Consider the following 27,747-nt stretch of genomic DNA (forward strand, 5'->3'; position numbering starts at 1 on the left):
CTTTAAACTAAAACAAATAAAACATAATGTTAATTTATTAAATTACATTTGTATTTAATAATTAATGAAAACATAAGTTTATAATACAATTTTAATTAATTTTAAAAATGCTAATTTCAATAACGTTATTTCAATATAGCCATAATGTTGTTAATAATTATGTGTTTAATCTAAATTGTTTAATGTGTTAATAAATGTTTAATTATGTTTACTATTAAATCTTGAAAGAATCGTATACTTTTTTTTAGCATGACACAATTTAATTGCTGAAATACTTTATTAATTTACCATTATTTCCTATAGGCGTTATTTTATTTCCCTATCTAGACTGTTTTCAATTTGGCTGGACTACATTTGAATTTGTTTTGACACCTTTAGGTTTGTCATCAATTTAGAAGTGCAGAGTATCAATGGTTTTGATCTTGGGTGGCTGAGCACTTGTTTTATCATGTCTCTGCCTAAATTCAATGACAGGAGACACAACGATGATGCACTGAAAGATTGATATTCATTTATTATAACGTTTTTTAAAAATATTTTCACTGTGGTGCCACTTCATACTTAAGTAACAGAAGTTCGAAAGCAATTATCCTCCCCTCAGAGGTCGGGGTACCCCTGTTCAGTCCTCAGTTGCTGCCCTTGCACTTAAAAGTCTCCAATCAAAAAGGATATTAAAAAGTGTAGTGTTCAGGGCTGCTGAGGAGAAAACAAGTTGGTTCTGCCTTCATGCCGGTGTTTGGGGGATTTTAAGTCAATGCCTAGTCCGGTGACTGCCACCATCTCCAGGTACTATGGTCCAAAAAAAGCATGGACGGTGAAGCCTCGAGCTTAGAAATCCTACCGGCTGGCTAAGCACAGCTAGCAATCAGCACAAGGTGAGTGCAGCACATTCAGCGAGTCCTTGTTGTTGAGCTTAAAGCGCTATACGTCCTAGGACTTCTAGTCTGACTTTCACGTTTATAAATAAGAAGCTGCAGGTCCAGTGCTATTGGGTAAAAAGTCAGGACTGGTGCAAGGTACCAGACAAGCCCTAGGGCCACTGGGCTTCCCTTGGGTACATGACCTGGATCTGGTAGGCCAGACAGATCCTGGCCAATGGACAGCCACCACCCCCTCAGCAATGTTCAGATCTAAAACCTCCCTCCTGTTAGCTGCTGCACCCACTGTCACAAGCGAAAGCAGTAGATGGGCAGGTCCGATCATATGGCATTAAAGGCTAGAGCTCCCAAGGTCACAACTGTAGGCTCCGCACCGAGGCACCGGGAAGGCACTGCGGCGCAGCCCCGCGGCAGCAGGGTGACCTTGCCTGGCAGATCCCAGCGAGCACCGATTCACTTGGTGTCTCTGCATCTGTGTCAGCAGGGCCCAGCAGCGTCTAAAACAAGAAGGACAAACTAAAAATCCTATCCACCAATTGATAAAGATGTACCGATTCTCTCGCTATCGCCTATTTTAATTCATCTAATTAAAAGCTCTTCCAAATAATGTATACTATTTTCCGTTTTTTTTATTTTTTTAAATTGATCCTTTGCTGCCGCACACACATTTTCATAAGGCACCACGCACGCTGTAGATAGACTATACCAACGAGTGCAAATGTTAAGTAAATTACAAAGACTGTTTTACCACTACTCCGCGGGCCTTCAATGTTACATAAGAGGCAGATTTTAAACCGCATTTCTTTGACCAAATGATGACATTTTCTTTCATGCTCAATGTACTAAGCTACAAAGTTAAAACAGGGTGGAAGCAAAACTACATATGTAGGAAGAAGTCCGTTGGCACTTATGAAAAAGCAATGGATAAATGAATGTGTAATTGAGCCCTATTCACACGATCTACCAATGAGACTACTGCATCTCGGGGGTTGTGCTGTACATGATTAGCCCCCTCTTGAGTCTTCTCCTAAAACCTGGAAGATAGGAGAGAGCGTAGGCACGCTGTGCACCACGAGCAGATCATTAATGCTCTCCAGACATAACTATTACAATTTTAAAATGTTTTCAGCTTGAGTTCTGTCTAGATAACTAACAATATGTCCCTATGAAACCTTTTGGCAGAGTTGGAACACAATTTAAATACGTTCATTAGCTCGAATAAACCTGATGACTAGCAGCCACAAACTAAACCATTCAAATGAGAGATGCCTCACCAACCCTTGCCACAAAGGCGTGAAAAAATGCTAATAAGATTTTACGGATTGAAATGCAAAGCTGTGCCAACAAACCTTACAGCAAATGTAGAGAAGTATATTTGACTTGCTGGACAAAAAGCAGAAGAAAGAGTGGTTTTCTCTTGACCAAGAGTCTGCCAAGGCCTAATGCATGCCCACCATTTGTGGAGAGATAAAAACCCCAATTACATCCAGACTCATTTGGGTGCTTTCCCTGGCATCTGGATACACATGAGCCAGGAAGCTTGAACCCTATCTCCATGATAACATGAGTTTGTTCACCGTATGCCAGCACTCAGAGAGTTTTCAAACTCACAAGAAATTGTCACCTTGAGGTCCACAAGCTCAATCAGGGGCCATGGAACTCCTCCCGCAACCTTTGCCTCTATTAATGAGGTTCAAACTCCTTAAAACTTCCAACAAAAAGATGTGCCTTCTGGAAGATCCGCAACCCAATGAATTCCCTCACAACCTGAGTAAGCCAATAGAAGTGCCTTGTGTCCACCTTTTCTTATCAATCAAGACATTTCGCAAACACCTCAGCCTTCATCTTGTTGATACTTCATTGGATACACCCTTAAGAAGACTGACTTTGGAGACCTCCAAGTATCCTTGTAAGGCGCAAGGCAGTATTTTCACCAGGTAATAACGAATACAAATACATTTCTCATAATCTTGAATTCATTCCCATTAGTTTTGGTGTTAAAAATTGGCCCATGTGAGAACTATCATCCACTTTTCTATATTTTTTCAAATTTTTAGGGATATGTAGAAAATGCATTTTTACTGTTTTATGTGCATGCAAGAACACAAAGAATCAGAAGTGCCATTCTGAGAATTGCTGAGGCACCAGAAGCATTTGGAGTGCACATCTGTCTTATACAGGTTAATAACATTTGGAATTTAGCTTAAACCTCTAAGAATAAAGAGGGGACATTGTCACAAAAACCTGGCCTCAGTTGAAAGAAAATAAAAGTAAAGTTGGTGGCTCTGGAACCAGCATCAATTGAGGCATCACTAACAGCTGGGCACCCTTCATAGAATATATATCACACAGCAATATGTATGGCCTCATTGGGACCTCTAGCAACACTATATTTCACCACTTGCTTTGGGGGGGTGGTTTCTTATACACGTGACAATCCTCTGAAGCATTATTTGTTTCTATATGACTAATATTTGGGTACACATTACATTTGAAGCGGAGAACAATACCGGTGAAGACCAAATGTTGGCAAGGAACACTGGCCCCAACACTATAGATTTTTAACCTTCCATGACAAAATGACGCAGTTTCAGTATGTTACAGGATTTCTTCTCCAGCAAGAAGTAATCTCTTCTTGAAGTAACCGCAGATGGTCCACAGTAGCGTTGGATCTCATTTAAACAAAGCCACTCTCGGAGCCATACGTGGTATACCTGGTGCTAAAAGTGGGAAACATTCCATTTTCCAAGGATGGGTGAAAAAAGAGAGCACTTCACAGGAAAGATTTTTCCAAAGCACAAAGTGAAAAAAAAGAGGTTTCTCTTCATGACTATGAATATCTGTGACGTAGACCAGTTGTATCAATGGGAAAAAACCCCAACCAAAAATTCACCCCAAAGCAGCATATGAAGTCCATGCAAACACACATCTGCTGGAAGAGCTCCTGAAGAGGCCTTTCCAAGCGATGAGCTCCCAGCACCACGAAGAGCCTATGTAGCTAATGTGTATTCACATCTGTGTCTGTGACCAATACTTCCTGAGGGATGGAACTCATGGAGTTAGTTGATCCATGTATGGTCATGGGAATTAGACATAGCATTGTAACTTAGAAAATCTCTCAATGAAAAATATCTTCACAAATTCATACAAAAAAGTGTGAATCCTCTTGCTGACTCAAATCGCATTAGTTTCACTTCAAGCAAGTCCCCTTCGTTTATAATATCACTCTTAGAACTTGTAGATCTAATTTTCCCAAAAGAAAAAAGAAAAGCTTTAAGACCCAAGGCATTCTGACTGACAGCATTGGCAAGCTGCCATAGGGGTCAGGTACAGTAGTTATTTATATTTACAATTTATGTTTACTGTTGGCACTGGTACCACATTGAGGGGTCCAGCCCATTGCACAAGCCCTCTACGAGTTGTCCGCCGCCATACCTAGACGACCTGCGTCCTGCAGCTGGATCTTCAGCATTTCCATGGGGGTGGTCACAATCACCTGGCAGGTGCCCGCTCCGCAGCCAGCCAGCATCTCCCTCAGTAGGGTCAACTTCTTCCTGCCAGAATACCAATGAAGAACAGAGTGAGAGATAGCCATCGAGATAAAAACAGACATCCGAGTACTACTTCAACAGACTAAGGACCTGATTTAGATCCTGGCAGAGGGGAATACTCTGTCACAAAGATGACGGATACCCCGTCCGCCATATTACGATCCCATTATAGCCAACGGGGATCGTAATAAAGTGGACGTGATATTCGTCACATTTGTGACGAAGTAATCCCTCCGCCGAGATCTAAATCGGGCCCAGAGTAACTTCTGCAAACTCAATGAAGGGGCAATGTGGGATGGGGTGGCCAGAGTCCCTGATTTGCTGGGACAGTCCTAGTTTTTACCTTCTTCCCCGGCTAGTTTCAGTAAATTAGCACATATCATGGTTTTCGGAGAGAGTCAGCTGAACACAGAGTGATACAATTTTTCATGTATTTCAGTGCAAGATTCGTTAGCAGCGCGAATCACAACACGTTTTAATTAACACAGTTGATACTATGCGTAAAAGTTGCATTTCATTCTCCTTTGTGCCTCTGTGTTTTTCATGGTGATGAACACTGTCAATTAAGTCATTTTTTGCCCTTTGATCGATGGAAAATTGTAGCCTTACTCTGTTTGTGGAATGTCCTTGTCTTTGGTTTTCAAACCTGGTCACCCCAACATTAGACTACTGTCTGCATACTTATCCCTCACCTTCATAAGACTTGACGTTGATTGCTTCCAGTCCCATCTCTATTCGTCCTCTTATATAATCTTCACATCTTTCCATACTGTACCCTCGGATGCGTATCTCTCTACTCTCTTCCCTTTACATGTCCCTCCCTACTTGCCCACTATCTTCGCCTGACTTTTCATATACATTGTCACGTCCTGTCTGCCCAGCTCCAGAATTGTGCTCCAGTGGTGGGTTCCTCACCTATCTCCATCGATTTCCCATCTAATGGTAGACCTTATCATGTCATCTAACTTCTCTATCTTTTACTCCATCTTCCCCTTGTGGGGATTGATACAGGTGCAATGGAAGTGGCTGTGGGTGGCATGTGGACAGACCACCAGGAAATTGCACACAAGAGATGGCTCTCCACTTGCTGCTCGCTGGTTGCAGATCGCAAAAAGTGTATGGTATCACACATGCACATGGCGAAAGCAAATTATGTAAGCAAAGCTGAAACGCACTATGGCCATATTTCCTAGTACCATTTGCTCTCCGTCTTTCAGACCTTGTAGTAAAGTGACAGTAGCTCGACCTATCTTTCATCTTGAACTATGCACTACAGTCTTGTCCTAATTGACTTTTTCATCTATGTTACCTAGCCAGGTGTTGCTGGATTTGTGCCATTCACCTTTCTTCTGTGGGTTTTTTCTTTGGACGTTGATATTCACCCACTGCCCTACCTGTGGCAGGTCATTCTCCTGGACCACTTTCTTCTGTCCTTGACACCTTTACACTATAGGTTCTTCTCTCTTTCCCTGCTGACTTTCAGAATATACCAAGACAGAGGATCTAGATTTCCCAAAGGCCTATGAGCATTTCACATGGCCTAGGTTAGTAGAGTCAGGATTTGGTGGGCGAGTTGAAGCACCACCTTGGCACATAGACTTGTCCATATATATTCTGTCCTTTTCCTATAACCCAGATAACTTGCCAGATCACTAAACATTTGGTTCTTCCCCACTCATTTCAAAATATACCCTGCATTTCACGTGAGACTCCTCAAGAACCTTTGTTCTGATCAATATTCCTCCTCCATTAGTGATTGACTCGTATCACAATATTCAATCCACCAGTTACGGGATTGCCAGTTTCAGCATAAATGCTTGGACAATCCAGTTGATTGGATGGGCTCTATCTCACAAGGACCTACCGTGGTGGGAGCCAAGGAACTTTACTTGTTTCTGCAATCACTCTTTTCATCCCGACCAACCCCTTCCTGAGACCCTATTGGGCTCTGACAGAGGTGTTAACACCTGCATCATGCTCGGCACTCATCCCTCGGGATCCCTTAAGTCATGTTTTCTACACGGGGCCACCCTTCTTGTGTCCTCTATTAGATCTGTTATCCCACAACTCATGAGGACTGATGCAGATGCCACTTAAGAGGCTCTGGGTCACAAGTGGGTGGCCTGGCAATACCCGATGGAGGGACAAACACGTTCCTGACACACCACATACTGCTGTATCACAACAGATTGCTCTGGACTTGCAGACACAGGACACGCATATGGCTGTGGCTGAAAAGCATACTGAAGTGCAGCTAGATCTCTCGCAAAGCAGCCATAATGCACCATGTCATCAGCCCTCCTGCGGTAGGGAAGTGGTGAAAGCAAGAACCTGCACACCTTTGCAAGTGAATCTTGTGCTACGTGCTGGCTAGCACCCAATCCATACTTTCTATTTGTTCCACATTTTCCGCACCAGTACGTCTGAACTTATGCAGCTGACCTGCTTGCTGCACACCTATTTGTTCCTCATTTCCTGCTTCAGTACTCCCACATTTATGCTGCTGACCTGCTTGCTGCGACTTACACCTTGGACTTTGTCGTTCCTCTGCTGACCTGTCTTTTGGAGGATAGTCTTCTGGACTTTGGTTTCTGACCCTTTGTGGAGGGTGTCCTTCCCTTTGACTTCTACCTTTCCTTGCCAGCTTCGATAACTGGAAGTACCGTCTATATTTCCTGCCACCCAGATTAGTAAGATTAAAATTGGAGGGTGAGGGTTACTACCAGTCTTGCATCATTAAATGGATCTAATGTCAATGCTACACCAAACAAAATACTGTTTCTCTGAAGAATATGTGTAATGCTGTGTTGTTTTGGGGGTACATCAAATCCCACTTGGATTGGGGGCTTCGGGGAAGGGATGGGTCCTTGATTCCATTACTTCTACCAGTCTCAAAGGGGCTTCTTGGGGGGGGTAGAGCTGTTTGCTGATCACTGCCTGAAAACCACTCAACTGACCCCCACACTCACCAAAAACACACAATATTTTCAGAGGCTGCTGCTGATGTCCTGTGGAAGTTGTGAACCCCCTAATGCAGTGGTTCCCAATCTGTGCGCCGCGGCTCGCTGGTGCGCCATCAAAACTAGCCAGGGGCGCCGCACACAGTTTGGGAACCACTGAGCTATTTATAGCCCTTGGGCCAGTTCGTACAAAATAAAACTACTCAGTTGTAGCAGCTCTTTTTTAATTTTGTCCTTGAGCGCCCTCTGGTGGTTAAACACAACTAAAGGGATTCTACATTTCACAATATTTAAACAGTTATGTTATAACTACATAAAAATGAGACCTGCCCATTTTACTAGGGTTACCGTCAACCAATATTTTCCCCTTACTAAAAAACCCTATGCATGCTGTAATTAAACAACTGTTACATTTTTATTTTTTTACAGTTATATATAGAATTACAATACCTTCATTGGCGTCATCCCAATTCTTTTCAGGGAGAAAAATGGATGTACTCCCTAGGCCAGGCTTACATCCCCCACCTGCCAACAAAAAGTAACATAATGGGGAGCCGCAGCCAGTGGCCAATAGATCAAGGGAGCCGTGGGTCGAAAATGTTTGGGAACCACTGCCCTAATGGATATCTGTTGTGTAAAGCATCCACCCTGGAGCTGGAATTGTCTCAGCACAGAGGTTTTCAGCTCATGTTGTCTCCCACCATGTGATATCAGCTCTTCTTGAAGAGACCATGTGAATAGAGCCGATACTGTGTTACTCACGGTGGCACACTATGAATTGGCAGGACTAGCGTGACCAGCCCAGATTTTCATGAGGTTACCAGCCGCTTCCACTTTTTCTTTTACTTTCAATACCTGTAGCATTTTTATGAACTGAGGTCCATGATTTCAAATAGCACATCCCACCATGATCATATTCAGCCGTTACCACCTCATTTGGCATATGACGTAGATTAGAAACTGGTTTGCTCCTGGGTTAGCAGGTACTAATACTGCCCCCCCCCCCCCGCCCCCTTTATTATACCTCTATTAACCTATCAGTAAATTATAATTGGCCGAGACAACTGTTCCAGGAGTCAAACCTGTGCTCTGAACTGTAGGTGACGCACTTTTCATGTGGTACCCCATGGTGCGCAGGTCTGGGCAGGTTGAATCCTCGCCCCCTCGTGTCTGCACCTACTCCCCGCACAATCATATCCAGATTCTCAGTTTAGTTTAGAGGTTCAGAAATGATGAAAGGCCGCGACTTGGTTAACCCTGTCTATAATCGGGATTCAGCTGCTAACGTCTTTTCACTCACTCATCCACTGCCTGAGAGGGAGGAGGGCGCAGGGGGGAGCCACAAGATTATGTCAAATAGATGCCTGGAAGATTATCAGTTCCTAAAGATAGACCTTCCAGCTCCAAAAGAACAACACGCGGGGAGATGAGAGAGGACAAAGTGACAGGGCTTAAGCGGGAGCAGGCACCTCCTGCGGTTACGGGGGCTTACATCGGGCACATGATGTGCCTTTGTTGCTGCATTAACACAGAAACAATCATGCCCCCGTTCTCCACTATCCAGCCTCCTACCTACAACAGGGTGCTGGGACGGGAGAATCCCTTGCATAGTAAACGTGTGTTTTCCCCGCCCTGAGGGCCCAACTGCTTAGAAACTGATATCCTGAATGATTCTGGTCCTGGTGTCACGCTAAATTATCATGTGTGTAAAACGGTGGCGACTCGTGACTTTTGAAAGTGGTGGGGCACGCACATAAATGTTAAAAATGCTTGTAATGGATGGTAAAAGTTTTATAAATAGAATGTGCCCTTTCACCTTTGCTTTACGAATTGAATTCTGCAATGCACAGGTGATCTGGGCATAATCTCTTAATAAAGCATTTTACCATCCGTTATACTGGTAAAAATAAACATGATCTTACCTGGACAACTGGATGCAAACCAGTGCAGCCAAAGTCAGATTCTGCCGCATCACGCTATTTGGCTCTAAACGTACAGAAATCTTCAAGGCATACTAGCCAATCCAAGTCCTTGCTTTAATGCTGCTTTCAATAGTAAACAACATAAGAGCAGGGCCAGGAGTGGCTGGGTCAGGCAAACACAGCGCTCCATCGGGGACCAATGGGGCTGTGTTGCTTCTCTTCAAACTCACTGGTAGCATTATATCAAAAGCCTGAACTGCATATGTTAGGCTGGCCAGAGCTAAATCACCGGCCAAACTGACATGCGCAGTTGATATTGATGATTATTTACAGAGCGCACTAATACCTAAAGGCGTCTTGGCGCTCAAAGAACACTACCACTGACCCACAAAGCTGAAGGAACATAAGAACCAACCAGGCCTAAAGCCTGTTGGCTGGACTGGAGAAAAAACAGGTTTTAAGCAGCTTTCTAAAACCCAGGAGATTTGCTTGGCCTCCCAACTGCCCGGGCAGGCTATTCCGCAGCTGGGCTGCCAGTAACAGGAATCTTCTGCCTCCCCAACTAGATTTCCTGAAGTTTCAAAGCCTGACTAATCTGGCACTTAAGGATCCTAACTATCTACTAGGGAGGAACCAATCAAGGTCTACCTTGAAGTATTCTGGAGCAGTTCCAGAGTTTTATGAACAGGGCAGAGGGCCTTGAGCTTGACCCTCTTCCGTGCTATCAGCCAGTGTGGCCCATTTAAAGTGTCCGGTACAGACTGAAACGTGGCTGTCTAAAGTCTGGCAGCTGCGTTCAGTTAACTGCTCCTGGTTGTCAAAATCAATCCGGCAGAAAGAGCGCTGCAGTCCCACCCCTTATGTGGAAACAATGAACATCAGTACGATGGGGGAATACCAGCAAGACTCCGGGATGTAGCTCCTCACTATCACAACGCAGTTTTCAATCCTATATGCCTTTTTACTGATTGTGTATTATTTAGTTCTGCTGTATCATTAAAGTACTTTTTCGTAATAGACAAGCATTGGGCTGCATATTATGTTACTGTGTCTGTTGATTGACTGATGAGTTCTGGGCCCTTCCATCCTGCACTACCTGCTTGAGAAACCTGTGACTCTTCAAGTGCTGAAAGTATTGCACTTGGTCCAAGACAAAAAGTGGAAAATAACCTCAACCACCAAATTTGGGGCTCTGACTCTAACTGCTTAGTGCCCCACCTGAAGTAGGGGCAGGTCTGACAATGGGGCTTTCTAAAGCATGCATGCAACCCAGTCCTTGGTCTACCAGGGCCAACAAGTGGGGTGCTGGGAACCCCAAGCCATAGAACCTGCAGCCAGACAGGCAGTGGTCCACCAGGCAAAAGCTGGAATATCAAAGCACCAACCCATTGTCCTGTAACGTCAAGTCCTGTCTAATGCAGTTTAATATAACGATTACAGGCCTGTGTTGTATCTGCATAAACTTTCTCTATTTATGAGTTGGCCCATCTGCTGGCTGTGGAGCTGAAGAAAGAATTGGAAGACTTGTTTTTGCCGCCTGGGTGACTGGAAGAGTCTGAGCCCCTTTAGAACAAAGATTAGCCAGGTAGATGCTACTAGGTGCAAGGAACACAGGCAGTGCTTTACTGGGAGGTGGTGTGGGTGAGGTGTGTGTGTTTGAACAAGCATGTTAAGAAGAGGGAGGCACTCTCCATGATGTCTGTGTGTGTGTGTTTGTGACAGTACCACTTCTGTGTAGTTATGCTTCTACCTTCCCTTTGCGATGAATATCTTTGCATTTGTGAATCAGGCAGGTTTTGCAATCCATCTCTTCTTAGTGTGAGAGTCCGTATGGCCAGGTTTCCACACATATAAAGATGCCTCTGTTTTTGAGATGCGTCTTCACTAATTCTGTGAAGCATCATTTAAAAATACCAAAAAGAATAACATCTAATAAGGGCAGTGGTGTGAGAAGTGGAATTGATGGCTTTGTGACTGGTTGATGTGCCAGAGTCGTGTTTCAGGAATTAATCCTGGCTTCTTCACTGCACTCAACAACATTTGCTGCTTTTAAGAGCTTGCTGTCTATTTTGGTCTTCACAGTACTCCTCTGAGTCAAGCCACGCATTTCTATTTGGCAACAAGATTCAGGTAGAGAGTTTGTTAATTTTGACATGATCCATTTGAATAATAATTTATTAGATAGGGCCCTGTTCTGTTACAGAGAACAAAATCACGTTAGTGCGGCAAGTGAAATTACTTTAAAATGTTAAGACACTGCTTTGGTTCAGCATGTGGACAATCTGAAAAACGATGAAAATTTCCAACTAGCAAAAAAAAATATCAAACAGTCCTAAAAAGGAAATGCGTGTTTTCTTTTCAAAAACGCTTTCATTTTTCCAATCCAAGCCCCTTAATACCAAATGTGTTACAAAAGAAGGGCCAGACTTGGGTAACAGAATCATTTGAAATCAAAGGCCAACAAGGGGGTTACCCCGTTATTGTCATTGACCTCGGTAAATACCAAGTAGGCCACCACTGGGAGATCATCAACACCTTTAGAAAGTTGTGTTTTTCAGCAACAGAATGTTGTGTTGGGGGATGTGTAGTTCTGTGTTTACCATTTCACCTATAGGTTTGCAAATGTCAGCATGAAAAACGGTAATGGCAACAAAACTCGGGACTGGCCGAAGGTGTTATATCTAACATGGGGTCCTCTGAGGTGCCTCTCTCCATGTACAATACCATGTGCAACCACTGTACATCACCTTGTGCCTTCCAATGTATATAGCCTTCTGCCCTGAACTGCACATCACCCAGTGGTTCACTAATGTACAACACTCGGTTGTCTGCGGCTGCAGAGGTATTCACCCAGTGCTCCCAAGTGGCACGTCACACATGGCTCCCAAGAGGGGCATCACTTCAGAGGAGATGTTTAAGGGCACAGACTAGTGCTCTGAGGGCGGCTGCTGGGCCTTAGGCAAAGACACATGTCCTGCACTCTGGAAATAAAATGGGGCACAGGAGTGCAGAGGAGACGTCTTACTAGCCCTCTTCCTCCACCCCTGCTGTACAACTGGATTGTATGAGCGAGAAAAGGCTCTTTCTTAGGGTGGTTTTTGGCCCAGTGGGACTAAAGTACAGTAGATGAAGAACAGTGCTAAAGCCTAAAGGGCCAGGATTGCCCACACAAGTGACACTGCTGCACATCATCAGAGGCCAGGATCGGAATTCTGTCAGCCCTCAACAATCTGTGTGACGGGTGGAGCATGTGCGTTCATGCACATGCACCAGCCATCAGGCATATTCACTCCTGCTGACTGCTTGACTCATGCTCGCCGCAAGTATCTGCATTTTTGTTATACTAAAAGCAAATACAAAGTTTAGAAAACACTGGAAGATTGAACTATCATATATCTAGCCTCAGGTGAGCACATCAAGAATAATCCTTCAGCTCTCACCCTGGAAGTCTCCCCCAGGCTTCAGTGAGCACATTAACCAGCCCTGTGTTTAATAGTGTAAGCTGGAAGGGGTAGAGCACCCAAAGGGGAACACTAGTACAGTATCTTCCATAGGAGTTGTGACCTTCTCAAAAGCCAACTATTGCTACGTAGGGGGCTTCACAAAGGTACATCTGCATATGAAGATGTTTTACATGTAATTTTACTGCTACACATTTGAGTAAATGTACTGCTTTTGGCCATTAAATAGTTACAAGTCTAAAGCTACTCAAAAGTGTAGACTTACATGTCCCCACCTCCTGAAATACAAGATAACGTCACAAAATATCACACACAATCATAAACTTACTATCAGAAGTGAGTTTGCAACCATATTTGAGTTCCACATAATTGGCAGAAACCTCAGCAATCAGGCACAGATTTCCATATGGTAAAGTATTGTGAATAGTGTAAAATAATATTAAACTCTTAAATTCTAAAAAAATGTTTTTATGTTAAATGTGAATGTCATTTATTTCATACATTTATTTTAAATTTAATGTAATATAAAAAAGATATGGCGTTAATAGCTTAATTCTAAATAAAAAAAAATAGTTATTTCATAAATATTAAAGTGAAATTATTTTTCCAAATTATAAAATGAAGAAAAAAAATTCCCACCTAAAGTTGAAATATATATATATTATCTATTATACATTATCAAAAGTGATGCACAGAAATAATAATTTTACTATTTTAATATAAATGAATGTTAAATTCATTTTTAACATTAAAAAGTGTATTCAAATATTTCAATATAAAATATGTTGTATTTACAGATAGTAGTTTAACCCAATTAAATGTATTTGTTTTCAAATAGCTTTAATAATTTAATTAATTTTAATATTACTTCATGTGGGATTTTATTTTAAGTGTCTACCAGAGTTATTTTCTATGGGCGAGTGTTGCAGTACCAGTGGCTGGATGTGTGGTGCTGGATTTACTCCAGTGCTGAGCTGGATTAAATGTACAATTGTTTTGAGTCCTTTTTGGCTGTAGTCATTAGACAAGGGCATTTATGAATAGCAATCTTATTACTCTTTTGGGGGTGCATGCATATCCCTCCCCAAGCCCCTTGTTAACCTCCTTTAACCCCTCCTTACTTCTCTCCCTTAGGTGCAAGTATTCCCCATTTTGAATCTTCTCCCCTCTGCCCGTCCCACATGTACTACTAAAACTTATACTTGAGTGTGCACAGGTCTCTACACGGAAACGTTAAGCGGCAGAGGCGTAGACCTCCGCGAAAGGTATGTGAATAGGTTTTTAGTATGTTAGTTGGACTACTGCAGTACAACTAAATGTACTACAAAATACAGTGTGGGAATGTGTCCCTTAGTCTTCAGGTGCGAGGTTCTAGACTGCCATGGTGACCTAGTCATAGTGATGCTCTCACGTCGCAGTTATTTTAGTAAAGTCAGGTGAAGGTTAGGTTCAAGGGGACTATCCATTCCAGAGAGCTTTGGGGTTGGGGACAGTCATACACTTCTCACTAAAGCGTATTTCTCAAACGTTGTTCAACTATTGCGGCCTGAGCCTTTGGATGGCGTGTTTACGACCTAAATTAAAAAAATACGTTTGTGGTATGCATGTAAACCAAACCATGACTATTTTTTTTAAATGAAAGGGAGCTAAAGAAAAGTTAGAGGAGGGCTCATAACCCATACAGTGTAATCTCCACAGGCAGCCTGAACAATGGAAAACAACGGGCGAACGTGGAGAGAATGTTATCCCATGAAATGATGCCCCCTTGGCACTGGCAGCGATAAAGGAGTATGTATGCCTCCCGAGATAAGCGGGAAGAGGCCGGCAGTAAAGGTGAGGCGATAACAGCAGGACAAAGATGGGTATGTCTTCCCCGAGACAAATAACAGATGCTTATACATAGCACTGCTAGATTACTCCCCTGACTAAGGTCCATCCATTAAAGTCATAGAATGCTGAGCCTCATTAAAAGTTCCCCGTGGCTAAGAATGGAGCGGTAACAGTGCAGGGGTATTGCCTGTACTAAAAGCTTCCACTGCACTATTACCAGGCCATCACAAGTTGTAGACCTGGAATGGAGAATAACCTGCAGGATACAGATGTCGCATCATCCTCTGCGTGCTTTTCTCTCATTCTGTGTAACTGGCACGTGCCCAGAAATACCGAGCCACTTTTAATCGGATTTCCGTCGAATTCAGCCAAAATGGGATAACTGGCCCTCTTATGAGCCCGTTTGTGAGGTGAACAGACTGGGTGTGCTGCTTTAGGTAATACAGAATACATTGAATTTACATTGTCCCTTAACTATTCCTCCATTGTCCAAGCCCGGGCAGGTCCTGCAAACACAGGGCCACTCCTGGGGCCTCTGTCACTTTTTCTAGATTCCCAAGGTCAACTGCATCAGGCCCAGGGGGCCTTCAAGAGACTGAAAGAGGGGGAAAAGAGGAAAGTAGAGAAAAGGCTACCAGAGGGGGAGAAGAGAGGTGAAAAGAGAGAGAATGGATGAATGGAGAGAGAGAGAGAGAGAGACTGAGCGAGGAGAGATAGGGAACAGGGCTGGTTTGAGCATTTTTACCAGGGCTGCTGTGGAGCCCCCAGTCCGGGCCTGGTGGTATCCCCATTAGTGAGTTAACTCTAGGAATGGTATCTAAACAGAAATCTTAGGGAGGATAATCCCTGTGCCCTCATCTGTGCTTTTTAGGCAGGATCAACAAATAGCGGAACACCAAGAGGTCAAGCTTTTCCCAGCCTACTGTCATAGAGCCCCCCTCCCATCACTCGCTTCCTGATCTCCTAATGCATCGGTGTTACTGGCAGCACAAACCTGCCTGTTGATCCTCATTTGTCACTCTTTCCCCTGATCTACTGTTCACCCTCCTGCCTCCTGATGGTAACATTATCAGTGTTAACTGCCCTTTCTCACCATGAGATCTCCACTCTAGCTCTTGCCTGGCTCCCAGACCGCCTTCCGGCACACTACACCATCATCCCACAGTTTTCACCCACACTCTCACCAGTGGCCGTCCCCCGAGCCACACACCGCAGCAGCGCAATTCAGGTGGACACTTTCTTGCTTTTATTTCTTAGATGCTCTTTGGTGTGAAGGATCGGATGGAGTATCATGAGAAGGACCAGCGTGAGGGTTTATTCATGGCAGCGAGTATCATGCAGGTGTTTAGGAAGTTCTGTTATTCCCTGGGTTAGCAACAGGCGTTTGCACTGATCCTTCTCCTTACCTTCCATGGACTCCCTGACATTAGGCTCCAGGCACGCGTAACCAGGCGGCTCCATGACATAAGGGACACCACGTTCCAGTTCAGTTCTCTCTTCTACAATCTGCCGTGATGGACAGATTTAGTCCAGTTTGGATTGACTGGGTCACAGCGGGGCAATACCTGTCAGTGCGCACTGGGTTGTTTCATGAAAGACCAGGCCTGGAACTTGCTGCTGGACCAGTGAAGGTTTTAATGTGTAAACCTGGCTGTGTGTGACAGGATGCAAGGTCCACCCCGTACCCTGGGGCGCTGGATCATCACCAGCTCCACTAGACTCAAGGCCGTATCCAGCACCAAGGGGCAATGCAATCCAAAGGAGATCTGCAGCGTGACCCGTCTCCGTGCAAAGGTAATGGAAAGACAAGCAGAGAAACTACCGGCACACTGAAACAACGCTGAGACACCCCTATGCCCTCAAAAACGAGGAGAAGTCACAGGGGCTTAGAAAACATTCTACACCTGAGACCCAGACGTGTGACAGAACAGCAGAGCGCAGGGAGACCAACAGAAAGTAACTATTGGCACAAAAAATGCAAAAAACTGACAATCATGAGGTCTTGGAGACGAACATAGTAATAACCAGCTGGAGCAGTGCGTGCACCCTCCATTCACCTTCACTGCATCATCACTTCCAGTGCAGTGCATGTACCCTCGCCTCTCTGCAGGTGCCTAGCATTATGGCCCGGCTGCAAATAAAGCACGCCCTGGAGGCTTGCTTTATGATTGGTGTGCGTTACTGGAACAGCAAGAACTCCAATGTCCAACCCTTGCCCATATCACTAGAGGTATGACGCCAGAATACCACAGTCAGCGACCCAATCTCTCATGGAGTGAGTAAAATCAGACTAAAGGACGCTGCCCTCCAGACATCAAGCATTCTCTCAGCAGAGGCGTGGCACATGGGTTACCATAACAAATTCTCATTTCCACATGTGTCCAATGCCTTTAGTTGGTTCCCTTTTATCTCTCAGTATTTTACATGGCACAAACAGCCCTCGCGTCAGACAGCACCTAACCTTGACCCCAAAATGATCTATTCTTCACTGTCCTTACAAAACACAGTCCTACCTTAAACAGTCTGAGTTCGCCCTCTCCGTGTCCTTGGATTCAGCTTGTATCTCCAGCCCCGAGTCAGACCCATGAGAAAGCTGGTGTGTTCTTTCACCAATATGCCGATAAAACAATTAATCTGAACAGCCTACCACAACAATTTATTTGATATCTCTGCCAGTCAAAACGCCTAAGTAGTAAAAAAAATAAATCTATTGAGCCCTTACAATTCAGAACATTCGTTACCAAGAAAAAAGCCTCCCTAGTGTCACGACTACGGCTTGCATGTCACTTACACTCAATATCTGAACTCTGCACCCCATCCTCGCTTTCAGGGTGCTTCTAAAAACGGATCTTTTCTGCTGCTTCTTGCACTAATATGTTTGCCTCCTTCCTACAAATTACTTTTGTTTCGAGCCAGAAACGAGTCGCTAATTGCTTGTTTTGACGATACTTCCCCTTTTCCTCTGTTGTTATACTATTTTGAGCTTACGGCGGTGTCTGTGCTCTAATGTATTGTTGTGAATGTTGGTTACACATCCAGTTACCTCTGGCTGCAACTAATTCATGCCAAGCCCCTTCTAAATACATTCAGCTACATTTGTATAACCTATTTTATGCCGCATCATGCTATGTAGTCAAAAGAGCATACAGGAGGCATGTATAAGAGGATGCGTCTATTGGGACCTTTCATTCAAGAGACTGATAATTTACCCATTCCAGGCCTCTTATAAGAACCTTGCACCAAAATGACTGAGGCCTACATCAGTAAATGCACAAGGTTAACCAGAGGTCCTTAAATTGCCAAACACATTTGATCAAACAGACCTGCAAGAGCACAAGGCCTATCCCATTCAACAAGCACGAACGACAAAGCAGAAAAAGTTGCAAAATAATTTACAACATCCTAATCCACCTGAACACAAACCGATAGACAGTCCTTTTGTTTAATCTACGGGATGCTAGGCTCATTCAAAGTATATTCTCTCCGGTTGTTAACCTGGCATAGCTTACCCAGGAGCAGTCAGTCTGAGGAGCCCCCCGTCTGCTGCCACTGTGAGCCAGTGTGAATTATTCCTATTGCCGTGGGTGGTGATAGAGTGGAAATGATGTGTCTCCCTTTCAAAGTGTGAGGTTTGCTGTGTGGCACTCGATAATGCACAAGTGATTCTAGAGAGTGACCCTTTGCTAAACTGTGCTTGGTTTGTGGTTTTGTGCGAGGGAAGTCTTGTAGCTTTGGATGGTAATAGTGCTTGTGGAAGGTGGAAAAAGTGTCCATGTTTGGAAAGAGTTCCAGTGGGGTTTTTATTGTTTGGCTCGGCTCAGAGTCAGTATCATCTGCATCGGACGTGGCATGGCAGTGCCTATTCAGGCGGCACACCAACTGATACTGATTTGACCAGTGTGCAGTGTCTAAAAGGATCTTTTGGGTAAAGAGTCCAGTTCACAGAGTGGGGAGAAAAAGCGTTAACGAAAGTAAGTAACGTTCTACTGATAGAGACTTCTAACCACAGATTCTTTAGAATACATACCCTTATAGTCTGCAAACTGGCTTAGACCAAAAAGTCCTAGAGGACTGAACAGGAGAAATGCCCATCACGACGGACTTCACTGTTCAAGCAGTAGTGATATGTCAATATGTCGAAGGACATCCACGTGGCACCTTGGCAGATGTTTAGGATAGTCCAGAATAGGTATGCTAACGCAATAGTGGTTGCTTTGGCCCAGGTGGAGTGAGCCTGCAGTCCCTCCAGGGGGTTGCTTCTTTGCCAGTGCACAGCAGATTTTTACGTAGAGTACCATCCATCTGGAGAACAGCCTTGCCATTCTTCGTTTCAGTGAATCCAATGAAGAGCTGATTGTCCACCAGATTATCTTTGGTGTGATCAGTTTGGAATTGCACAGCTCTTTTAAGGTCCAAACGATGGAGCCTCTTTCCTCCTTGTACGAATGAGACATAGCGTAGAACTCTGGTAAAGTGATACTTTGGACAATGTGAAAGAGGGTGACCACCTTTGGGAGGAAAGAGGCACACCTCCAAAAGTCCAGTTTGTCAGAGAAGAAGGTAGTGTCTGGAGGTAGGACTGACAGCCTGAAGTTCACCCACCCTCCTGGCCGATACAACAACCACCAGGAGCACTGCTTTCAGAGCCAAGAGTTACAAACGGTAGCTATGCAGCGGCTCAAAGAGAGACCACATAACCAAAGTAAGTTCCAAAGTGAGGACCCACTGGAACATCACAAAAGGAGTATGCAGGAACAAATGTTGTAAACCTTTCACAAACTGAGTTGCAACAGGTGACTTAACTACAGAGGGTTGATCTGGCAGCCACAAAAAAGCTGAAATGGCTGACAAATAACCTTTAACGTTTTAACGGTGCCCAGAATAAGACCATACTGGGCTAAAGAAAGAGCAAACACAACTTCCAGAAAAGATGCAGAAAGGGGGTCCACATGGCGAGAGGAACACCAAGCCACAAACCTATCCCAATGGCAGCCACAGACAGTTTTAGTGGATGGCCACTGATCCAATCGTGATTCCTCAGCCAACACTCCAGATCTTGTGCAGTTCCCTCTGATATCTGGACCAGGTTGGAAAGATTCCCCTTACGCTGCGCCCGCTGAGACTTAAGGTCCCACTGCAGAGCCTGCATATGCCATTGGGCATGTTGTACCAGCAGGATAGGATGCAGGAGGCCATGCGACCCAGCAGCCTCAGAGCCAGTCTTACCCAAATCCAGGGTGGAGGCCGAAACATCAGTATCATAGCCTGAATATCCTGGACTCGCTGCTCTGGAAGGATAGGCGCAGAACTGTGTCCAGAATCGCTTTGATGAAATGGATCGGCTGAGAAGGAGTCAGATGTGACTTTGGCATGTTGATAATGAACTCCAGCGCATGCTGAAGGTTCACCCTCGTCTGGATGTCGGCTATGACTGTAGGGGGTGGGAACACATTCAGTGGCCAGTCGTCTAGGTAGGGGAAAATTGAAACCCTAACCTCCTCAGATGGACTGCAACTACCACCATCACTTTTGTGAACACTCCAGGGGCAAAGGTGAGTCCAAAGAGGAGCAGGGGAGCATAGCGAACTGGAAATTCTCATGACCCACCATAAACTGCAGGTAAAGCCTGTGGGCCGGTAGGATGTGGATGTGGAAATATGCGTCCTGCATGTCCAGTGCTACCATCCAGCTTCTAGGATCCAGGGCAGGCAGAAACTGAGCCAATGTGAGCATTGTAAATTTCTCTTTTTTCAAGAAGGCATTAAGAGAGCGCAGATCTATTATAGGATGGAGGTTCTCATCCTTTTTCGACACCTGAAAGTACAGTGAATAACAACCACACCCTACTTCTGGTGTGGGCACCCTCTTGATAGCTCCTTTTGCCAAAAGAGCCTGCACCTCCTGAAGGAGGAAAGTGAGATAGTCCTCTGTCCGCTGCTCTGGGGATGGTGGGAGAGGCTGAGGTGTTTCCATAAGTGGTAGGGCCTACCCTTTATAGATGACCTGAAGCACCCATTTGACTGATGTAATCGTCAACCATTGGGTCAGATGGTGCTGATCCTGCCACCAACAAGACTGCTGGTCTCGGTGGAGGGCCTGGTTTTGCCCAGTCCCCCAGCCATAGGGATAGGGGACTGGGCAGCAAGCCAAGACTAGCTCCTACATCGTTTTGGGCCTCTGCAAACCCATCCGTGAACAGAATGGTCAGGCTGTTGGACTGGGCACAGCTGATACTGCAGATGCCCAAAGTTGCCCCTTCCTTGTCTTTGGCAGGGGCAAAAAGACTCCTTCTTGACCAGGCCACAACAGCAAAGGCAGAGGATCTGGCAATGACCCTGCTCTCGCAAAAGCACTTGAGCGCTGCATCAGCCTGGTCGCCAAATAGATGGGATCTATCAAAGGACATATCAAAAAGTGAACATCCCCCAAGAACCCAGAGGACCATAGCCAGGAGTGGGGGGCGCAGAGCCATGGTAGAAGCCTTGGTTCTATCCAGGGAGCCAATGGCATCCGGTACACACTGGATGGCGAACTTAGCTGCATCCCTGTCGTCCACCAAATCTCGGTGTGGCTTTTCTCGGGCAGCATGGAAAGCAGCTGCGCTATCAAATCCCACAATCCATGGGAATATTGGTCCAAGAGGCACATGGGGTAACCCCACCACAGGGCAAGGGTGGTGGAAGAAAAGATACACTTCGCAAAGGTGTCCAGCCCCTAAAATTCCCTATCGGTAGCGTGGTAGTTAACACGCTTCAGGTAACTTTCGCTGCTAAAGCCTACATCACCAGGCTGGGGTGTTGGGATAAGAAGACTGGGTCTCCTGGGGAGGGACGGTGCTGACAAGCAATCAGTTAGTGCACAAGAGCCCCTGTGCAAGCTTTCGCCCAGTCCTCCAGGAGCACATCGGTAAGGGCTTTGTTAAAGGGAAACATGGGTTCAGATGACCGCGTCTCAGGATGAAGAGCCTCCGTCAAGACATTGGTCTTGACATTCACCAATGGCAGATCAAGAACCTATGCTGCTCTGTGCATCACAGTGGCAAAAGATGCACCTTCCTCTATAACCTGAACCAGAAAATAATGCCAGTCTGGGGAGTTATCCAGGCCGCTGGCATCACCCAGCTCTTCATACCAGTTGTCCTCGTCAGGGTCCTCCAGGAGAACATACACTTCCTCCTCATCTCCCACCCAGGAGGGTAGTGTTGGTCGAGGGAATGATGGGGCCTCACCGGCATGGAGCAGTCCCTGAGCGGCACCAGGTCAGCATCGAGATTGATGATAGGCTTGTCATCAAGCGGCACCGTCAGCAGCGGGGATAGCGCCAGAAGAGATGGAGCCAGGGTGGCAGGAGGTACCCATGACAACGTTGGTCAGGATTCAGGGGTGGATCCAGGGACCTGGCTGGTGTTGAGGGTGAATCCCCCAAATGGTAACCCATCAGGGAAACCTCTCAGCTCAGTGGGGCCCGAAGATGCTCCAGAGGGAGTCGGTGTCTCAAAAATGGCCTGCATGGAGTAATACAATTATTTGAGTTGGGCATCAGTCGCTCTGGTGCCAGGAAGGGGTAGCTTAGAGTGGGCCCTGACGCCAGCTCTGCAGGTGTAGTATGGGGACGTAGCCTGGAAGCACAATGTCAAGAAGGAGAGCTGGAGTAGGCTTCAACTTCTTCTTCTTGTACTTTTTAGACTTACTAGACTTCGACGAGGTGGTCTTGGAGCGAAAAGGTGATCAGCTCTGGAAGCAGCCCAAGATATTCTGTGAAACAGAGGATGGGACTAGGAGTAGTACAAAGCCTTCTTCTGCCATGCCACCAGGAGGGTCATCACCTTCTCTTCAATCACCTTCAGGTGATCGACTTGTACTCGACACAAGCCTTTGGGCCATGTTGCGACCCCAGGTACCAAAGACAAACCAAGTGGGGATTTGACAAAGACATCTGCCTGTGGCAGTCACTGCAAGGCTTGAACCCGAAGTGTTTTGCAGGGGACATACTGTCCTAGCACACAGGGACCAAGATTAACAAGCACTGGCAAAGCCAACAGGCCTCGCCTTTTGGCTTTGCCAATGCAGCCCAATTAGCTTTGGCAATGCTTTTAGATGATGCTTCTCAGCACCAGCAAAAACAAACAAGATGGATAGTAAAAAGTGACTATTGTTTTAAAGTAACTAAGGCCAAATGTGATTCTACAAGCAAAATAAAATGTCAGTGCAGTCTAAAACCAGAGACACTATCATATTAAAACATTCATAGAGGGGTAGGAATGAATGGAGAATGTGCATAGTAGACAACAAACACATACAGCAGAACTAGTAAGCAAAGTTCTCCAAGTTATCACTTGTTTTTCAGATTTCAACAGTCATATACATAAAACAGGAACATTTGATAGTTTGCATTGAAGCGTGTTTGAGCACAATCTGAACCTTTCCACATGAAACACATGAAATACCTGAATCTGGTATACTTTTGAAGAATGAAGCAACACTATCAAATCAACAGAGTACTGGGGTGCGAAAGGAGATTAACAACAAAGCAAAGGCTGTGTGAATGACAGCAAGTGAGGCAGTTGTCGAAATATGATATAAATGCTGCAGGGGTTTGAGAGCAAAAGAAGAATGGAACGAAACAGCGGGGAGCCGTAGGGTGGAACAAGGAACATCGGAAAAGTATTCACAAAAAATGTAAAAGCGAAAACACTTATAAGCAGCTTCAGAGGGTGTATACTTATAAACTAAAGAAGAACATAAAAACACGTGTTCACATGTAACAGTACCAAGAAAACAAAATAAAAATGAATGTGATGTTGTGTAAGTGTAACTGGTGTATAAGTAAAGTGTCACATAATTGGGTCGAATTTGTGCTATTTTAAAAATGCAAAAAATAAATTAGTACCTCAATCGCAGCGAGAGTGGCGGAGGATGACTAACTAAGTTAAATTAACCTGTACTTGGGCCATGCTCCACACAGCAACAAGGAAGTGACGGAATCCCACAGACTGCCTAATTAGAAGGCAGCAAACAAGAGTGATAATGGGGCTAGCAAATGGTAAATGATGGGTGGGCCAAAAGCCCCTTTTTGTAGAGTTTTTTTTTCCAGCTACAATAGGGTTTGATGTTTTTTATTTGGAATAATAACACTGGTCAAGCGTTGCTCGGTCTGACCCCAGTCTCAGAATTACAGAGCCAGCGCCACTCCGCTATGATCATTTCACTTCATTGGCCTCAGATATAAACACAGTTTTTTTTTCCACGCGCCGCCTCTTCAAGCTGTTGATTCTACGCACACAGATGTTATTCATGTCTTGTAATCGGGCCATAGCCAACAGGATATCAATAAACGGTGGCAGACACAGAGGCCGTTGCGTATGCAATCTTTTCAAGTGCACGGTTATTCCCCCCTATTGTATATATTTTTTTTTTTACATGACGAAACTAGTACCTCAATATCAGCGAGAGGGGAGGAGGGAGACTAATTAAGTTAATCTGAACCTGGGCCATGCTCCATACAGCGACAAGGAAGTGACAGCATCCCATGGGCTGCTGAATTAGAAGGCAGCAAACAAGAGCGATAGTGGTGCTAGCGAATGGTAAATGATGGGCAGGATATAAGCCTCTTACTGTACAGCTGTTTTTTTCAGATACAATAGATTGTCGCCATAGCTACAGCGCATGTGCACATCCTGCAGGCTCGACCTAAAAAGTTTGACAAAGCCACAGAATTTTTTTTAATAAATGACTAAGGTAGCTCTTCAAATTCATGCATTGGCGTGGAACAAAAGGAACTGATGTCAGTGCACTGGGGTGGAACCTATGTAGGCACGCAGATGACGCCAATGTGGAGTCAAACTACATCATTTAGTACTGCCCAAGATTTTCAGGATCCAGTCTGACAGCTGGGGTATATTCTGAGGTGAGGAATCTGCAACTAGGAGTCTCTACCAGAATGGATGAAAAAACAGATGAATGAACAAATTAATAAATAAATGGATGAATCAACTTTCAATGACCGGGTAGTTTTGAAATGCACCGAACTGTGGATGAGTGGGGTCTAGACTGATGCATGGTTCATTGGTTGGCCCTGAATAACACGCTGTGTTTGTCCCGCTCTTTGTTTGGGTTGCTGACTAGCATGCGCATATGTGTACTATGGTCAGTGCTTTAAATGGGCAAGTACTGTCCGTTACTGAGTACCTGCACTTCTTTCATTTGAAAGCAAGAGTACCTGCACTTCTCAGCACTGTTGCAATGCATACAATGGGAGAGTATCAGCACGTCATGGGCGCAAACAGGTACCCTGACTAGAAAGTACCTGCTCTTCTACATTTCCATTTAAAGCACTATTGTTAATGTACACAGGAGAATTTGCTCTATAGGTCTCCAGTGGCGCTTTGGTTCTACAGAGCTAGTCAGTTAGGCGCCCAGAGGCGCAGAGCCACAAGCACCGGATGTGACATGTCATCAAGGTTAGTCATGGGCGCAGTTCCTTCCTTTGTGACTGGGCAGTGTCCATTTACAGTTTTAGTTTGTGGCGCGTATGAGAAGATGCTACTTCAGCTCTTCCACTGCCTCACTATAGAAAAACAATGAGAGCGAAGGTCAAGTATAAGGGAGGCAGGAAACAAGCAAGAAGGTGTCCGGGAACCGGAAAAAAGTGAAATTGAGCCTTCAAGGTGAGAAAAGAGGGACAGGGAACCATGGACGGAGTGAGACACAGAGAGACATTGAAATGAAAACTGAGAGAAAGCAGAAAAAGCAAGAAAATGGCGTAATCTAAGAAAAGCATTGAGCGATACAGAGAATATATAGAGAAATTGAAGCGGTAGAGGAAAATGGAAAAAGAGAGAAAATAATTGTAAAGAGTGAGACGAATTATGACAGATCATTAATGGGATTAGGAAAAATAATTGAAAGAAGCATCAACGTAGGAAGGGAGGACACAGGAAGAAAAGGAGCTGCAAATGCAGAAACCTCAGAATATAACAAGGCAGGAGAAGGTGCTGAAAGAATGGTAGAGGACAGAGAGATAATAACCTAAAGGGAGAAAAGTAGGGTTGAAAGTCGGTGCGTAGCTTCCGCTGGTGCAGCAGGTGTAGTGGCACCGTGGCCCAGAGGCCTGAGGGAGATACTGAAACATGATTATTGCTATGTTTCACAATTCAAACAATGGCCAGGGGCCCATTTCTTTGCTTGGACTATGGCCCACGCATGACACACTGGCTAAGTCACTGGTGGAATGGATGGCACAGACGATATGAATGAGAAGAGATTAGGGGGGGACGGAGCAAACGGCACAGAAGAGGAGACAAAATGGGGCAGAATCATTCAAGAAAAGGTGTGATAGAGACATTGCATGTGACCGAGGGCAGGGTAAATGTTAAATGTGCATAATAGCAAGTACTGCAATTCTGAAATTAATCAAACTATGGAGAGCTCCGTGGACAGCAGACGCAGTCTAGTCTCTCCACTGGAGCTTTCGGGAGGGGAAGTGGCATTATGGGACAGTATTGGCCCAGGGTGCGTGGGGGTGGGAATAACGGAAGGGTTTAAATAGGGTTGGGATGGGAGGGACAGGCCTCTTTCGCGACAGCCCATTGTGCGGTCGGAAGACTGACCACCCACCCACCCTACATGCGGAAGGGTATCAAAATGGGGGTGTTGTGTTGACGGCATGGGTGTCGGGCGAACGCCAGTTAGGGCAGGTTGCTGACGGGTTGTGCAGCAGTAGATGGGGGATTTTGGAGAGCCAGGCGCGGGCCTGGCCACCCTTCCAAGGGGGAGAAAGATGCAGGTGAAGGATGATAACGTGGGGGATGCCCGAAGCAGGCAGGGGATGAAAGGAAAAGGAGGATGTGTCGGTGAATTGAAGTGGAAGATGGGTGAATGGAGGCAAAGTTAGGGAATGAGTGAAAAGGAGGACTGGGGAGAAGTTTCAAAGGTGTGGGGTTTTAAAGTTAGAGTTGAAGTTGAGTATGTACAATGTTATGTATAGGATGCAATCCTGTCCTAAATAAATGGCCTTTCAGACTACGTAAACACTGTCACTGACTGTGTCCCGAATTTCAGTACAAATTAATGCATTACAATAGTAAGGTTAGAAAGGTGAATGTGAAATCACTATTTCATTTGCGCGCTGCTATGCCGATAGTGGTCACTGTGTGGCGCTCATCTCCAGGAAAGTGCAGCGAGGTAGGAAACGGGCCGACCACATTTTCTGATGTATTTGTGTAATGTGGCAAGGAAGTGACCGTTCCATCCTTAAATTACGGCCGTCCCTGGTGACATGAAAAAAGCACCACACCAGGAGAACATTTCAGCTATTGCACCAACAGTGAAACACCGTTGGAAACCCACCTAACACACAGCTTCGAACAAATTAATCCGCTACTCCGCGCTACTGTCCTCAGATCAGTGACTGCAGATAATGCACCACACACTGCAGACTACTGGCAGTGACAATCATTAGGTGGGACTCCATCTGGCACTGTATTTTACCACTCGGTCCTCCGTTTTACTGAGAGCTCATGATTACAAGTGACGATGCAGAGTGATATGCACATCTCAAATCAATACTCACAGACACTCCCCACAACAGACGTCCAATCAGAGGGGCTAGTTTTGGTTCTGTTAAGGAGTGGTTTAAGTGGGCGGGGTCTATTGGGAACGATGTTGCCAATGATTTTTAATTTTACACTACCAGCCCCCATATTTAATGTTGTCACGCTCCTAAGTCACTGACCCTTACTCCTACTGCACGTATCATGCTTACTACTTTCTGTGCGTTTCAACCTCTGCCGTTTGACACAGCACTGACAACCTTAATCTGAACACTGCCTTCACATCGACACAACCACTAATTCATCACGAGCAGCCATGGCCTTAACCAAAAGATGTACTCATCCAACTACAGCCCTATCATTTTGGGAGGATGGGCGGTTTGGGTGAAGTGAATATGAAGGTATATCGCTGGAAAATGTTGAAGCAATGGGAAGTAGCGCTCCTGGACAGAGGGGAGACAAGATGGCCGCCACCTGTAACTTGCATGAGACGTGTAAGGATAAACAAGAGGGTGTCGCTGCAGGTACAAGCAGAATGGAAGGCAACAAGAGGAGACTGGCAGAGCTCGTGATTGTGTGCGTGTTGCTGGGGACG

At 45.1% G+C, this 27,747-nt stretch overlaps 1 protein-coding gene across 5 annotated transcripts in view; it reads right to left on the minus strand.

The window, feature by feature from the left end:
* Positions 1–27,747, minus strand: part of SLC25A22 (solute carrier family 25 member 22) — a 179,496-nt gene that overhangs the window by 29,928 nt on the left and 121,821 nt on the right. For all 5 annotated transcript variants that reach the window (XM_069223107.1, XM_069223105.1, XM_069223104.1 and 2 more), the window contains one exon: positions 4,314–4,432. In XM_069223107.1, the coding sequence (XP_069079208.1) occupies positions 4,314–4,432 (119 nt within the window). The remainder of the gene's footprint in view (positions 1–4,313; positions 4,433–27,747) is intronic.

Source organism: Pleurodeles waltl, chromosome 3_1 (assembly GCF_031143425.1).
Source record: "Pleurodeles waltl isolate 20211129_DDA chromosome 3_1, aPleWal1.hap1.20221129, whole genome shotgun sequence".
Classification (NCBI taxonomy): domain Eukaryota; kingdom Metazoa; phylum Chordata; class Amphibia; order Caudata; family Salamandridae; genus Pleurodeles; species Pleurodeles waltl.